Source organism: Euwallacea fornicatus, chromosome 3, assembly GCF_040115645.1.
Source record: "Euwallacea fornicatus isolate EFF26 chromosome 3, ASM4011564v1, whole genome shotgun sequence".
Classification (NCBI taxonomy): domain Eukaryota; kingdom Metazoa; phylum Arthropoda; class Insecta; order Coleoptera; family Curculionidae; genus Euwallacea; species Euwallacea fornicatus.
Window position 1 is genome coordinate 4,660,008 of NC_089543.1, and position 16,000 is coordinate 4,676,007.

General features: G+C 34.8%; 2 protein-coding genes and 1 long non-coding RNA gene across 3 annotated transcripts; 1 reads left to right on the forward strand and 2 right to left on the reverse strand.

Annotated features, from left to right (window-relative positions):
• Positions 1-241: 241 nt before the first annotated feature.
• On the reverse strand, positions 242-4,482 carry Elp1 (elongator complex protein 1). The gene is made up of 6 exons (XM_066301851.1): positions 3,803-4,482; positions 3,351-3,634; positions 1,313-3,293; positions 974-1,241; positions 592-923; positions 242-365 (listed from the first exon to the last, which is right to left on the reverse strand). Exons 1-6 carry the CDS (start codon positions 4,341-4,343, stop codon positions 298-300), a joined length of 3,474 nt encoding a protein of 1,157 aa, XP_066157948.1. The 5' UTR covers positions 4,344-4,482; the 3' UTR covers positions 242-297.
• Positions 4,483-4,560: 78 nt separating this feature from the next.
• On the forward strand, positions 4,561-7,636 carry LOC136350315 (putative leucine-rich repeat-containing protein DDB_G0290503). The gene is made up of 3 exons (XM_066301854.1): positions 4,561-4,691; positions 5,090-5,428; positions 5,874-7,636. Exons 2-3 carry the CDS (start codon positions 5,105-5,107, stop codon positions 6,933-6,935), a joined length of 1,386 nt encoding a protein of 461 aa, XP_066157951.1. The 5' UTR covers positions 4,561-4,691; positions 5,090-5,104; the 3' UTR covers positions 6,936-7,636.
• Positions 7,637-8,004: 368 nt separating this feature from the next.
• Positions 8,005-9,710, reverse strand: LOC136350334 (uncharacterized). The gene is made up of 3 exons (XR_010734136.1): positions 9,534-9,710; positions 8,484-8,579; positions 8,005-8,401 (listed from the first exon to the last, which is right to left on the reverse strand). It is a non-coding gene; the product is annotated as an uncharacterized lncRNA (long non-coding RNA).
• Between the last annotated feature and the right edge of the window lie 6,290 nt (positions 9,711-16,000).

Genomic DNA, 16,000 nt, shown 5'->3' on the forward strand with positions numbered 1-16,000 from the left:
TACAATGAAATGTGCCGAAACGTTTAACGGAAAAAGTGTTTTGCCGGCAGCCAAATAGTAATAATTGAAAGGGGACCCGTGAATACTTCTAACAATTTAATAATTTAACACTAAGTATAATAAATAAATGGCACGTCTAGGGTTTGCTTGACTTTTTTTGTGCATTTTTTTTTATAATCGATAAGTTTTGAGGGATGCAATCTTGATTTCACTGTTTTTTTTTTCAAATAAAAATCATTCGTTGCTTTAATGACAAACTTTACTTAAACTTCTATTTAAAATATACAAAAAAATGTGTTATACGACTAAATTCAAATATTCGTCAACTGACTTCCCTGTAGCTGGAGGCGTTCTGAATTTTTCATCTACAACAAAATGAGGGCTTCTATAAGTGGTATAAAATCGCATCTTAAATCTTTATATTACTTTTTGCATATACTTACGTACGAAAAATATGTGTATACACTGAGTCCTTTATAACTGCGTGCACTATATTCGTAGTAAAGTAAACCAAATCACAAATATAAAATTAAATACCCACATAATTACAGCAACCCCTAATAAAGCATAATCCAAAAAATGCAAACTTACCCAGTTCATGCCGATTTTCAATCACAGATAAAACCTTTGGATCGCTGGAAACCTCTGCATGGCAAAACGTTTGAGTCCAAATAAGCGAAATGTGTGACTTGGTCTCGCTTTGTATTCCGGCAAGAGAGTTTTGCAACATGGAAGACGACTGAAACTGGTCTTCATCAGTTAAACTGTGGCACACTTCTATAACATCTTCGCCGATGTCAAAAATATCCTCAATCAATAAGTAAAGTTGCCTGATGAGTGCGATGTCTTCAAACGTGCCCCCTTCTCTCAAATCTATCTTTTTTTTTTCAAGTTTTCGACGATTCCTAGAGGACATTGAGGAGCTGAAAGGCGATAAATCAATTTGTTGTTTGCGGTAAGTTTCATTTATCACCTTTTAGAACCTCCCGAACCCGCGGTGCTCATTGTGCTGCTAGAAATGATACTACCATATTCAGAACTGGTATCATTTCTCATATCAGCTCCTTCATGGCCTAAATCAACATGATCTATTCCTGATATTTTAAACATCATTTTCCTGTATTTGTTCTTCCTCACTTGCATTAGTCGAGTAAAATAATTCTTGAACTTAACATTTAATTCCGTCACCTTTTCGTATAGATCTTCAGTGTAAGTCTTTAACGCCGGTTTTATGAAGTTATCTAATAAGAAGCGGATTCAAAAATTATGAGTTTCAGGAATACCTCTTCTCATTTCATTTCCCAAAACTTACCAATCAATTCCTTATTGCCGTATTGATCAGCCAAACACAGCGCATTCTCAAACTGCTTATCTTGTACCATCACCTCAACAGCACCTATATAATCCCCGCAATAGTGGTCCAATATTAAAGCTCCCTCCTCTGCCCTTTGATGACTTGCCAAATCCAAAGCCAATGCTCTCAAGGTATCTTTCTTTTGCTCACTTTCAACTTTTAGTATATTCAAGAGACTCACAACTTTCCTCCAATGTCGGGCAATTTTATATCGAACTAAAGCTTCCTCCAGAAGACTTGCTCTTTCAAGAATTAAGCCTGCTTCTAAATGCCTGGCTCTATGCCCTAAGTAATCTGCATATAGTATTGTAACTGTCTTAAAGTGGTGGTTTCCAGGATTTAAGGTACTGTAAGCTACATCCTGAGTAGAATATTTTTTGATAAACTCTGAAAGAGCTGTTTCACTTTTGTCTTCCATGGTAACAAGATATTTTGTAGCCTTAGCAAAATCTTTCGCAAGAACGTTTGATATGTATCGTAACTCAATGGGGCTCAACTTTTGTAATTCTGCGATTTCGGGCAAAAACATTTTCGGATCCATTGAACACTCAGTGTATAGAAAAGTCAAGAAACTGAGATCATACAACGCATAGCCAGCAGTAAGAACATCCATAACATGCTTATAACGAAGAATCTGAGCTATTGCTTTCTTGCATGTATCCATATTTTTCAGTTTAAAGACATACAGCACTGATCTCAATGCAGCTTTTATGGAATAATGTTGGATCTGAACAGTAACAATGCTAATGAGGTTCTTAATTGGATTGAGCTTGACGAGGGTTTGCAAAATTGAGGTTAAAATGGTGAGTTTCTGAAGCTCATCACAGTTATCCTCAGTATATGCCCTTGACCAAGACTGATACATAATCTTAAGGCAATTTTCAGTACTAAATTCAGTTACTATAGTATTCAACAGAGAACCAGTTTGTACAGCCTCAATAAACTCTTTAATATGGGTTATGAACCTTTGGGGATTTAAATCAATTAGCAGGTTCCAATTAAACCTCAATTTTCTTATGAGATTTACAGCATTAAACCAATCGTTTTTTGATAGAAGAGAATCTATTCGGTCTATCGCCATAAAACGGCAGGTTATGGTCTCCAAGTTGCCGCGAGGCAAGGCTAGAATTACCTCATCTTTCTCTGTAACGCAAATAATTTTAGCTCCCTGCTCGATTTCCCTGGAGAAGCAGTTCTCCGGATTAAATTTATTTAAAATTAGCGATTGAGCAAATCGTACTGTATACAATCGGTAGGTGTCAGATCTTATGTGCGTAAACAGTAAATAGATACCATGTAGATGAACTGATAAAACGTTGTTTAGGAAAATTATGTCATTAATTACTAACTCCTTTTGTTCATTTAGGATTATTTGATACGGAACGTCATTCAGTATTGTTTCGAACAAAGAAATTGTGTTGTTTGTGGGGCCAATATTCAATAGTTTATCTTGATCACTAGGAACAAAGTTGCCATTATCATATTTGTAAAAAAGTGTTTTATTGTCAGACATTGTGAAACCATATATATCCTCTGATGCATAAAAATGTATATTATTCACAGGCTTTGCAAACTCTAAAGTTTTGCTTCCCAAAGGTGGAGGGACAATTTCCTTGGAAAACTGAGTAAACAACACTTTAGGCCCATTTATAACAGCCACTAAATCATGAAATACCCCATAAGCTTCCACATTGAATTCATATATGTGGACAGAATGAGAAGTTAAAATGTTAAGTTGACAAGTCGTCATTTCTAAAGCTGTGCTCCAATGAAATTTCAACAAATTTTCTCTTTCATTTAAGGGGAAAAGGAACTGTTGCTTTAAATACCATGTATCATTAGCATATAAATAGATATTAAGGCTACTTTGTGATGAAAAATAGCTATGAACTGCTAAAATGTTAAATTCAGGATGGTACTTAATACCTTTAATTATCCCCTAAAAAAAAAGTTTACTCCATCTACTTCTTAAGTAAAAAGGGAATAAACAACTTACAATGTTTTCGGGGACCTCAAAATATGAATTTATAAGGCAATTTTTCTCATAAATAACTATTCTATTTCTTTGCCCATCTGTGGCAGCACAGGCAATAGAATTTCCTTTGTTTTTATATGATACTACATCCAAAAGATTGTTGTAAGGTTCACTTCCAAATAGTGGCTGCAACTTTCCATCAAATACTTTTAAAAATCTTCGATTATCTTTCCAATAGTTTAAGACAAACATTTCTCCATTTTCCCTCCAAGAAATTTGAGGAGGAGAATAGTGCTGTGGTATTTCTATGACAAGTAATATGTATTAGTTTTTTAATACCTAGTATATTTTTTGAGAGTTTGAACCACCCCGTATGCAATCAATATGTTTAAGTTCTTTCAGTTAATATTTAATTTTAAAAAATGCAATGCCTGATGTATCTTGACATTTTTATTCAGACATGAAATTCATACCTTCAATAACTTCCTCCTGTTTCTTCATCCCCTTAAACTGAGTATTTTGAGCACCCCATCCAACATATACTGAATTTGGGGCAGGCTGTCCACTATAGCCTGTGCCAAACAAATCAAATTCATATTTCTGTGCTTCTCTATCAGTACATCTAAAATTAAACCCTGCAAGAGCTCCGTCAGAATCAATAATAACCAAAAAGGTCTGTGTAGGATTCCAAGAGGCCTGCACAATTTTAGAATTCCGTTCAATATGGTAAATGCAGAAGTTCTTTTGAACAAGATTAACAACTACTAGCTCAGCAGTTGTAGCTATAAAGACAGCTTTCCACATCTTTAGGTACGTAACTTTGACTATTTCGGTATTCAATTCATGAGGAATCTGCAGAAACTGCTGGGAACCATCGAAATTTAAAATCTTTAGCTCTTTAGCGTCAGTAACAAAACAGTAAAGTTTGTCATCAAGACAAATACGTTGCAGGTCTTTAATTACTGGAGGTGGTTTGTTAATTATCTTGCAATCTTTTAATTGTAGGTTTTCCATAATATCTCTTACTATTTTGCAATTTTGTGGAAAAATTCAAAACTTTGCCAAGCAGTAGCAAAAGCTATAACCAACAATTATTTTGTGGTTAAGTTTATCATTAGACGAATATCAATATGTGTTTTCGGAGTCTATCTGCTCTTATTACTCTTTTTTTTACATGATCTACAGAACACATCAGTCACTCCGAGCATAACCCGATACTGTGTAGTAGACACGTATAAGTGACAATTGGCAAGACGGACATTTGTTGGCGCAATCACACAAAGAGATCAGCTGACTCAAGACGACTCGCAATTTCTCTGTATTATTTTTGTTTATATGCTCCATTGTTATTATACGTTGTAGGTGAGTGTTATTTTAAGTAAACTGCGTATTTAAAAGTGTTTATTTATTTATTATTGGCGAAATATATTGTTAAATAACCAATTTCCTTCTTAAAACATTAATAGGAGCTGTTTAACACCTTCACATTAAACCTTTCTAATTTATTCATTGTTTTAACAAACTCAGAGTTATGAAATGTTCTTTAATTGCAAAGAGCAATATCCATATCACTATAAGCGCAAATATGCAAACTTGTGAAATAAGGCCAGATAACAGTTTTTGCTTTTTCCCTCCCTTGGCTCCCAAGCTTTCACCTTTACCCTTGACCTTATTGAAAATAAGTTAACAAGGTTTTAAATCTCCTTTATACACTTTAACATGAGGCAAGAAAGATCAATAAGGCCCTATTATATTTATAGTTTTCATGTTCCATTATGGATGAAGACATCAGCTCTGCGAACTGGGTTTTAGTAAATGAAATTGACTGTGCCGAAGAAGCAATTTCATTAATTTCTCTGAACTCTGTTGTCTTGGATTCAGACCAGGAATCTGATCATAGTATCAGTATAATTAGCGAATGTCCTGCAGATAGTTGTTCTGAAGATGAAATTTCGGTGTATAAGGAACAAGAATTAGTACACACTGAGTCTGAAGATGAAATTCAGTTTGAGAAAGCTTATGAACAAATTGCTGAAGCTGAGTTAGGAAGTCATGCTGAGGTTGTTGATGAGAAATCTTCTTTCAATCATGAAAATAGTGTAAGTTTATAGAGAGTATTCCCTATCAACAACAAAGTTAACTGAAAAAGACTTTAATGGTTGAGGTACCTAGTTTGATTTTTGGAAAGTGGAATATCAGTAATAGGCATTTTATTTAATTGAAGAAGCTAGTAAAACTAATAGATTTATTTTTATAACCTTCTGAATTGAAATTAAAAGGAAAGTTTTATTTCAATTTGACAAATTATTAAATATTGTACATATTAATATGCACCACTTTAATGATTTTGTAAGTCACATAATTCATTTATGTATGACATTTTGCACCCACTGTCCTAGAGGTTAGTAAACAATAAACCTTGAATTGACCTCAATTTATGAGATACATATCATTTGGAATTCTCTCTACTGGCGGACTCCCAATTTAGAATAACAAGACATGTTCAAGCTGTTCTCTCTGCCACATTAAAATTTTATCTTTTAGGACCTTGATGGCAGTTTCTCAGATCTTCAATTTCCGCAACATGAAGATATATCTCAAGAACTAATCCCTCATTCCCAACTAGAATTATCAGATGGCAGGGATAAGGATATTACTAAAGAAAAAAGTTTCAGCTTATTGGCAGTGGGTTTTCTAATTACCATTCTAAGCTCTGAAATAATACGACATTATTTATATGAGAAAAATACTTCTCAGAGTCCTAGTGATGCGACTTACATGGGTACATTCAGTGATGACCAACTTAATAAAGCTGTTATGGAACTCTGTGTATACAAGCAACGATCTAAAGGCGACTTTTCTGAACAAGCTGTTCAAAAGTGTGTCAACCATAGGTTGAAAAAGTTGAAGAAGGACAAGATGACCAAAAAAGATCTGCCTTATGTGCAGCTGAAAGAACATTATGACAATTTGAAAGATACCAAAGAAGATGTTCATGTGTTCAGCCCAATTGATGATGCTTTTCAAGGCAGTTATGAAAAGACTAAACATTCTAGATGGAGACAAGAAGAGACTCCTAAGGACACTAAAATGTTTGAAAGCAAATATAACTTAAAAAATAATAAAATGGGAAGATATGAAAGTAAAATGGATGATATTAAAGAAAGATCACACTCAAAAAAAAATGAACATGTCGATAAAATAAAAAAGAAAAAACCAAAACAAAAAAACCAATTAAAGGACATTAAAGAGAAAGCCAAATCTCTTTGGGACAAGCAGAAATTAAAACGACAATACCATAGAAAAGATGACCCAAATGAGGAATGGTATATTAAGTACAATCCTCTAACAGATACAATTGAAGTAATAAACATCACTACACTTCCTGAAAATCAACACTTAACTATAATTAAAAATAAAGATACGATGTTGAATGGCGAGTGGTATTTCAGGCTCTATGGAAATTCCAGAGAACAGCTACGGAAGAAAGAACAAGAGGCAGAATGGTATTTTAAACGGGGTCACCGGCACAAAACAAATAAGCAAATTAGAGCCAAGTGGTATTTTGAGTATATGTCTGCTAGAGGCAAGACAAAGTATGTTTAGTACAGTTTTAATTGTTTTATCACTGAAGTGCATAAATAATGTAAAAAGTTTTATATTAGTGATTTTTCTGTGTCAGCGACCTATTTTCTGGTGAAAACTTAACTTTCTGCTTTACTAATTGATGTATGTATGTCTTTGATCGAGTCTCTTGTGAGGTTGTGATACATAAACTTTTGTTCGAAGCATTTTAAACTGTTAGAACAAGAGTATGTGTAAAGGAATGCATTGATGATAACAAATGAAACTGTGATTTAATGACGTAGACATTGCATGAAATTATTGTTTTAATAATTGAAATTTTCTGCACGCAAGCTTCGAAATATTTGTGCAAGCAATTGTTAAATTTTTCGAAATTAAAGAAGATAGTATTTTTAAACATGTTTTTGGTTTTGAAATCTTAAAACATAATTTAACATTGTAAAGGATTGTTCGTTATAATTTTTAGCGCATTTTATACTGTGTTTTAGGCCTTCAAAATGAAAGCCATCAGTATGATAGTTAAATTGATTATTTAAAAAATAGAAAAGGATTTGGCAGGGAAATGGACACCTATGATCCTATTCCCTAAGTTTTTTTTGCGATTTAAACTAATATGTGTTTATAGATCGATGAGTTGATTAACACTAAGGATGCCTAGTACATTTGGTTAAGAACATGAAGTGTCATATCCTATTCTTTAAATAAAATTTATTTTAAGTGAATTGTAAGTTTTACTGAGTTTTGACTAAAGATAGTATGCAATTTCACCGCTCCAACAACCCCTACTTTTGCGCGAAGTGTTATTACTAAACAAAATGAAAAAACGTTGATACCAACATTTTTTATGCTAAAATTAATGTTTGATTTAAGAAAAAACATAAACACCAATTCACAAAAATATGGGTATCTTTTGCGGAATACTCTATCATTTGTACTTGGGGAAATGGTTAAAAATGTTTGTTTAACTCTGAAAACTACTCTTATTGGACCTAATTATGACTGGCGAAAATCGTCTTTGGCGCCCTCCGCCAGTATCAATCAAATCTTGTACCTTTTAACCGGTAAAAGGATATTCACCATTATACCCAGAAACAATGAATCACGTTTATTTTTGGACATGAATGTTGTCTAATTAGATGATCAAAATAATGTTATCAAACAATTTAATTGCCTTAATATATTTCAATTCTTATTAAATAAACATATTACCAAAGTGGTCAGCAATTAAAGGCTTTCAGGATATGAAAGGATTCTGCAGCTGGGGCTTATAAAGATTGAAAAATCTAATGTGTGAGCGTTATCACATTCGCGACAATAGAGCTTATGAAAAGGCCAAGTAGAGCTGGTTGGAAAATTCGTCACTATTTCCAAAAATGTGTTCAAATTTGAGTCAAATTGTCAAATGACGTCAACTAGGTTGCAACTTGTTTTCCGCAGTGTAATAATACTTATCAGGCGCCTTAGAGATGTGGATGATTGGCCGAACACTGGAAGAAAACTAAATGATACATTACCACCTTGGCTACGTGCGATAACTTGGGTTTAATGTTGATCCCTATATGGCCTTACCTGAAAGTATAATATGCTAGGCTTCAGTTCTTTCTGCACTAGGCGATAATAATTAATACATTTGCTGGTCTCTCTCTGAAGTTCATATACCTACCTCTATCATTATAAAAAATGACAAATAAATTTCATAAAAGAAGCAATACCTTCGGGCTATTTCTCAGTGTCAGAGGCATCATATTTCACATTTAGATCCTTTTTTTGTGGTCTCACGATTCTGAATGGGCCTAAATCCCGTGCACCATTATTATGTCATAAACGCTGTTCTTCTAGATGACAGATATTAAAGTCTTTAGTGCGTATATACATAAATGACGATCGCTTTCTTTTTTAAAGTATGTAGTAGTTGATATGCGATATTATTTACAAAGTAAGTATTGGGGTCCGAAGGGAAGCCGCAAACAGGCATGCAAGTAGCATCTAAACATATTTACTGCTGATGTGTTACAAAAAGGGATTCTTGTCAGGTGAATAAAATTCAATCACTCTGATGCGCTACTCTGCCCCTATAAGAATTCATTAGAAGTCAGTCCACTGGAATGCCTCATTTGGTGGTGACTTCAAATTCCTAACGTGTCATTTATAAATATCAAAGCGGCATTAATAGAACCACCAAGTTTTTCATGTCATAATATCTTGATATATGGTCTTTGTATATGGTATCAGTAGCTCAAAGTTATTTAATGATCTATAGATTTCTACTGAATATTCATTGTAGCACAGATTTGATTCGAGACTCTGGTGTCTCGGAAATTTGCTGAGACTTAAATCTGCCAGTCTGAACACGTAATCAACTAATATTTAGCAACATTAATAAATAAATGATGAAGGTCTACATGTAACAAGGGATTGTCCGTTACAAACACTTTACACGCTAAGGAATTAAAGTAATGCTCGCCCAGATTACGAACAGCCGGTTAATAACTAAGACAGCGCAGATGCCCGTGGCCAAATGGGAACACGCGATTTAGTTGAAATTTTGAAAATTATAGGTTCATAATGCCTGAGACATATTGATGATGGTAACCCCCAATATAATAGGTTTATACCTACCTAACCCATCCGTGACCCTCTCAATATTCAGGCTATTTTGCATATAGCCCCGACTTCACTTGAATATTTACTTTGTTATTATTTTAACAAACCACTGATCATTTTTTATCAAAATTACCCTCTGAATAAAGGCCAGAAAGAGTCGTAGCAATGTAAAACTGATTCAGCTGCTAGTTGAATGACTACAATGGATTCGCGCATTTATTTTTGCTAACCAGACACGTTCGTGGCGCATGCCTGGTGAGTCCTTCAATTAGTTGGTTATCAGTCAAATATCACAGGTGCTGAGGTTATGTGCGTGGCACCTGTAATTAACACTAAATTACCTTGTAGGTAGCAATCAAGTATAAATGTGTACATGAAGTTTGTTTAGAACTAGGGCGCAGGTACTTATAGATCCTATTACGTCTGAAATTTATTTCAGCTTAGAAATAGAAATAGCGTGATTATAGGGTTATTAGAGGCTTTCGCATGCATATTTGCCATCTGTAGATAAGTGTAATTAACGTTTACTAAGACTTCACTTGTATAGAATCTAACTCGACATGAAATTATAATTGATGTTTCCAATGATGTGTTTTTAGTTAAAAAATATGCTTAATTATGTTTATTTCCACAGAGCCATTTAGACCAACTGGCAAAGTGTAAATATAAAGGAAAAATGCAGGAGTAGTTAACCTAACGCTCTCTGCTCTTAGCTTAACCGGAGAATGGGAGCTTAACACTTGTAATCCTTAAGCAAACGAGTTGTGTTCAATTTACCTAAAACGTGGGGTAGCCATACGTTCGGCGCGGAAAATTTACGGAAAATGCTAATGTTAAGACCACATTCAAATGCAAATAAATAAAAAGACCGAGACAATAAAAGGGGAACGGATTGTTGTTACATTTCAACCCTTATCTATTTCAGTGGAAAACCAATATTCGGAAGTATCACAATGACTCTACGTTATTCAAAAACCATCTATCTTCTGGTCAGAAAAAGGTTTATTTACTGGCTCTCCCCCAGTTCTCATATACATTTTCTGTTAACTCTTGAGGGCGGACTCTCAAGTGCAATTAAAACATTCGCCCAAGTTCAGCATACACCTAATTATTGGTTTTCCTAAAAGGAAAGAGGTACTAATTAATTCGCATATTCGAGATTTTTCTTTCCTAGGGTGGATTGAAATTCCGCCTGACAAAAATGGTCGTCATTCAACATATTCGGGTTCCCTGAATATTCATACTACGTAAACCTAACTTGTGTTGACATTTAATGGCTCGGACAGTAGCTTTTAAAGGATTGAAAATACATTCTGCAATTTCCGGGAAAGCATACGTAATCGAAAATAAAAGGTCAGTAAGTATTTCCTGCGGGCTTTACCATCCACATTTTAGTTTTCCTTGGGGAACAGTTTACCGATTCGTCATCCGCGCTAACAAAAGGGAAATAAGAAATTTAAAGTGACAGCCTTGAAAATCGGGATTTCACTGAGACGGCCTTTCATCAAAGAGACACCATGTGGGGGTTTTGGTTTTCTTTGCAAGCCCTGTAGGTTCGTTATGGAATTTTGTGGAGGATCATCCATAGAATCTCCCGTGGTTAAAGTGAATATCGCAATTGCACTTTAACGGAGATTTTCACGTTTTTAATAATTAATACTTAAGAAAGTATGGTCTGGACCTAATAAAAATAAGACAGTAATTGAGGTTTCCAAGTTTTTAGACCTTTGAAACAAAGAATCAAGAAACGAAGTAATAACTATCATCTTTATTAATAGTTATTATCACGAAACATGTTATAATTTCCAACTATTTTAATTATGTTCTCTTAAAAATAATGTAGAATCTTTCAAAAATCAAAACAAACATTTTTGAGGTTATGATGAAATATCTTTGGAGAAATTGATCTCTCTCTTACTCGGACAACCGGGAAATACGAGACAAGGATCGATATATGATATAAGTGATTCGGTTTCAAGGAACAATCCAGTATTACATATATTGACGTCTTTATCCGGCTTTCGTGTCGACGGTTTCGTACCCTGTCTTACCTCCAATGACCCACTATCCTACTTTCCTTCTCAGCTATCTCTTTATTAAATAGAGTATCCCCTTTAACTGGCGCTAAATCACTTGACATTGGAATGTCTGGAATTTAAGTTTCACTATTATTTGTTTTCGTTAAAAGAACGTGACCTTCAAAATATTCAAGGGCGTTTAGGAACTATTTTGAATTAATTTTTTAAAGAAATGATAAAGATAAATCTGTAAAACCCTATATCGTTGGCAAAAAGTTAAAGAGAACTATCTGATGAGTATATAAAATATATGCCTTTTTATAAAAATTTACACTTGAATTTACATATTAAAATCCGAGAGTTGCAGGAAAAATCACGAATTTTTAGTAAATTTTCTTCAGAACTCAACTAAATGGTTTTGTTTTATGGCCATCGAACAGACTCGATTTGACTACGGCAGATTTTCACCTTTGGGGCTGTTTAAAACAAATGGTTTATGCGAATGATCTTCCTCCGAATGGAGAACATTTGGAACGAGAAAATCAGAAATGCTATGGAGTCGTTACCGCTCGAGGAGATCCGAAGAAGTTCTAGTGAACTGCGTCGGAGATTTGTGCTGTACGTTCACGAACGCGAACAATGGATCAGATGAAATTTTTATTTACTATTTTCTCTTTTTTTGTTGAACTGTGAAAATAAACCCTTGATAAACAACAGTCTTGATTACGGTTGCCATAAAAACGAAAATTAATGTTTGTTGCTTACAAAAATGTTCAACTAAGTGAACCTATTTTTCGATAGTTCTCTGTAACGAACTAGAAAATTAAAACGGCATGAACTGATTCAACAGTTTTGAAACAAGCAACAGCTTTCATGAAGAATACATTTTTGTCGCAAAACGAAAAATAAGGAATTTTCTCCTTTTGGCAACCTAATTTGGGGACATACTGTATATCTATGTATACTTTGGTTATGAATAATGACAAAAATAAAGAAAGTAACACACGACTTAATTATGGTTAGTTTTCGGTTAACTTCTTGGCGTTTATTATTATTTCAATTAAAAAAGAAACTTTTATTTTGTGTCCCCAATGTATACTTAATTGGTTGATACTTCTTGAAATACCTACAATTTTTTACATAAATTTCCTATACTATTGAAGGAGCGATAAGAGCGTATAAAGGCTGAAGCCAATGTCGTCAGGCGGGGTGATATATGGGGCCGTATATCAAACAGAGACATTAGAGTTTAGCAGAGATGATATCTGGCACTTCCGTAGCAAAGCACTCGGTTTTAGCAAGACGACAAGTGGTTATTTACTGACCATAAAGTCTTACTTATAATTTATATAGATAATACACGTTATCTAGAATGGGCAAGGGTATTTGGTTTAGTATCGTGCTGGTGCTCCCTTTGCAAAATCAGGCAGAAAATTTGTTAAGATTTTTTAGCGGTACATTTAAAAGATTCTCTGAAGGATACATAAAAACAAATTTCGATTGTAATAGGTAGATACCATTCAAGCCCAGGCGTCCAGAAACAACAGCTGAAGAGTGAATTTTTCTTACACGCTGTATATAATCGTCAAGACGCTTCAAGAATGACCAGGCATCGCTTAATCAACGTCAAGCTAAGGTAGAATGTTTGACAAAGGAATTTATTTTATTTTCTCTCCGCATACAATTGATGAGAAGCGCTTTCGGGTTTAGACAAAAGCCAATCAAAAACGCTCATTACTGTCGGTAGGAGGAACATGCAAGGCAATTATAGTGTTAACAACAAATAGGAGGTGATTATTGTTATTAGTAAAGGCTGTTAGGTGACGTCCACTAGAAAATAGCAATTAAGTTCGTTTTGTTTTTTTTTAGGTGTTTTAATAATAAAATGTTAGGGTACCACAATGAAAATTTTTTGGAAGCAAATGATGACTTTGGTTATTTGTAATCACTGCAACTTAGTGCTGATAATTATTGCCAATACGTTTCAAAGCCTCATTTAGCAATCACCCGCAGATGTGAGGTCTCAGATAATATAACTTAATGGAGAAAACGCTGGAGGAGACCTATTTGCAGGTAATTCACTCTCAGACGTATTACATAGACACTAAATAAAACGCCAACTTCAATAATTTGCTCTTCCGTCCCTTTACCGCTCGGATCTTCCGTTAGTCCCCTACTGAACAATCCAGATTTAGCATTTCATCTAAGAAAATATCAGTATCTTCGTTATTCTCTATGGAGATCGTCCTGGACTTCTGCCATTAGTGACCGCTCTCGCAAATCTACAGACTTTTTTTACAAAATAAAAGAAAAATATTAGAGATGCGGTACTTACTCTTAGTAAATATATCACTACATATGTTGTTCCTTTGAGTCTTCTATTCTCTCTAGTCTATCGGTACCTTTTACCTCTTCTTAGGGTGAAAACATAGTGAAACGCCGCATCTCGCCCCACCGTAAAATGCGGAACAAAATATTTTGTTTTCAAGTGACGAGATGCTCGAAACTTGCTTCGTGATTGGTTCTCTTACCCCCCACCCCACTCCCACCACATGACAACAGTGCGCGTTGCATTTAATCAGCAGTACCTAATATGTCTGACCTGATGGAAGGACCTAATGTAAGTTGAGGGTAGAGGAAGGAAATATATGGTGTTACTTGAGGGACGGGACCAAATTTAACATAAACAATGTATAATGAATAATAATCACAATACTAAAGTATTTGACGAATCACTGTCACTACCTGAATCGGACAACATTTTTACTACCTCTCTGTTCGTAAGAGACTAGACAAATGAATTATAATAAACGGCGATGTTCAATTCTTGGCGAGATGAGTTTTGAGGTGTCCGACGAGGTGTGATGCTTTAGTATGTTTTTACCCTTAAACTCTTCCCATTATTGGCTGTCCTCCAATACGTGCAAAACTCTCCATTAAATAAAAGAAAATTTTTAGAAATTTTACATATCATCTGCGTTATTCTCTAGAAACTGCTCCATTTATTTTAGCCTCTCTAGGCAAGCAAAAGCAAACCATTAGAGGTGTCTAATGCCTGCGATTCATTTAGGCAAGTGAAAAGTTAGATTTAAGTTCTTGGAGATCAGTGAGATCAGCTTAATTACATACCCGGCAACATATGAATAAAATAATTGGTCTATCGTACAAATCTCAGGTAATTTTAACTTATACTGTCACGTTTTACATTAGCGGTGCTGATTTGGCGACTACCAATGCTTTTTCGTGACCCAACCAAAGGTAATTGGAAGCGAACTTGAACCAGTGAAGCTTCACTTTTTTACCCATTTACTCGAGGTGAATTCAAACCCACTGCGATGAAATAAATAGTAACTGTTTAGGAATGTAAACCATAATGCATTAATGCAAAACTGATCATTACTTCATTAAAAATTTTATTACAACCTGACGATCAGAGTCGTATACATACATATTTATGGCGTCATTTCACACTTCGCACATCATATTCATTCGCGTTTAACGCCCTATTTCATGGCACTTATATTAACTAGACAGTGTGATAAATATGCGACATTGTGTTAATGATCGGCCTACGGATAAACCAGGTGCTCCGGAAGTGACTTGGGGTAGTGGCACGTTCAATCCCTAATTAACCCCTACACAGCGTGTGTGCATGTTAAACATAATTTGTCCGATTTCATAGATAACGTCTCACCACTGTTTATTGTTTTTTTATTACATTTATTGATGTTAAATTTGGAGCACAGTTACCTATACCTACAAATATAACCACTATAGAACCGGTTCAAATGAATTAGTTTGGTGGATGAACTGGGTCTCAGGTAGCCAATTGACGCGAAAAATACGTAAATCCTGAGTGAGTTAATGCTAGATGTACATCACACTTAGTGGCATCATCAACGTAACATCATATTTGATTAGTACAGTATAAGATCAAACGTGAACGTGAGAAAAAGTAGTGATTAGCGCGATATACAAATAGCGATTGGCGCACTTAAAGTAACCTCTGTGTTGTAGGTTTGCGCAGTGACACTATCGTGCGCCAGGCAAAGCTGACGGTCATGGCAGGATGAAGAGCGTATACCTACCTATACGTTGACTCATTTACGTGTAAATGAGTAGGGTTTTAAACATTTGAAACATCCATCTTAGGATAGACAATTAGTGTCGAAGCGTTTAGCAGGGGCATAGGGTCACGCAGAGTGCTCGGTCGTTTGTTCTATTAAAATAATCATGGAAAACCCAATAAATTCTGAATAGATAACATCGCGATTTCAGCACGTCAGCCATTAAGTAATACCGTGACTTACGTGATATATTTTTAATTACTTTTAATTCTGAGTACCTAATAATTTTATATGCTTTTTTAAGGGGGTTGGTGAGGGATTTAATTAGAATATGAGAGGGAGATGTATAGAAAGAAGACAGTCTTGAAAGTACGTCACTGTTTCCTCATGGTCTGAA

What these genes read in the sequence shown, in the direction of transcription:
- LOC136350315 (XM_066301854.1), top strand. Translation starts at nt 5,105, where the DNA reads ATGGATGAAGACATCAGCTCTGCGAACTGGGTTTTAGTAAATGAAATT. An exon ending in CTTTCAATCATGAAAATAGT is followed by an intron (nt 5,429 to 5,873) that starts GTAAGTTTATAG and finishes TTTATCTTTTAG; the next exon opens with GACCTTGATGGCAGTTTCTC.
- Elp1 (XM_066301851.1), bottom strand. Translation starts at nt 4,343, where the DNA reads ATGGAAAACCTACAATTAAAAGATTGCAAGATAATTAACAAACCACCT. An exon ending in TTGAGGTCCCCGAAAACATT is followed by an intron (nt 3,294 to 3,350) that starts GTAAGTTGTTTA and finishes CTTTTTTTTTAG; the next exon opens with GGGATAATTAAAGGTATTAA. An exon ending in GGTTCGGGAGGTTCTAAAAG is followed by an intron (nt 924 to 973) that starts GTGATAAATGAA and finishes ATCGCCTTTCAG; the next exon opens with CTCCTCAATGTCCTCTAGGA.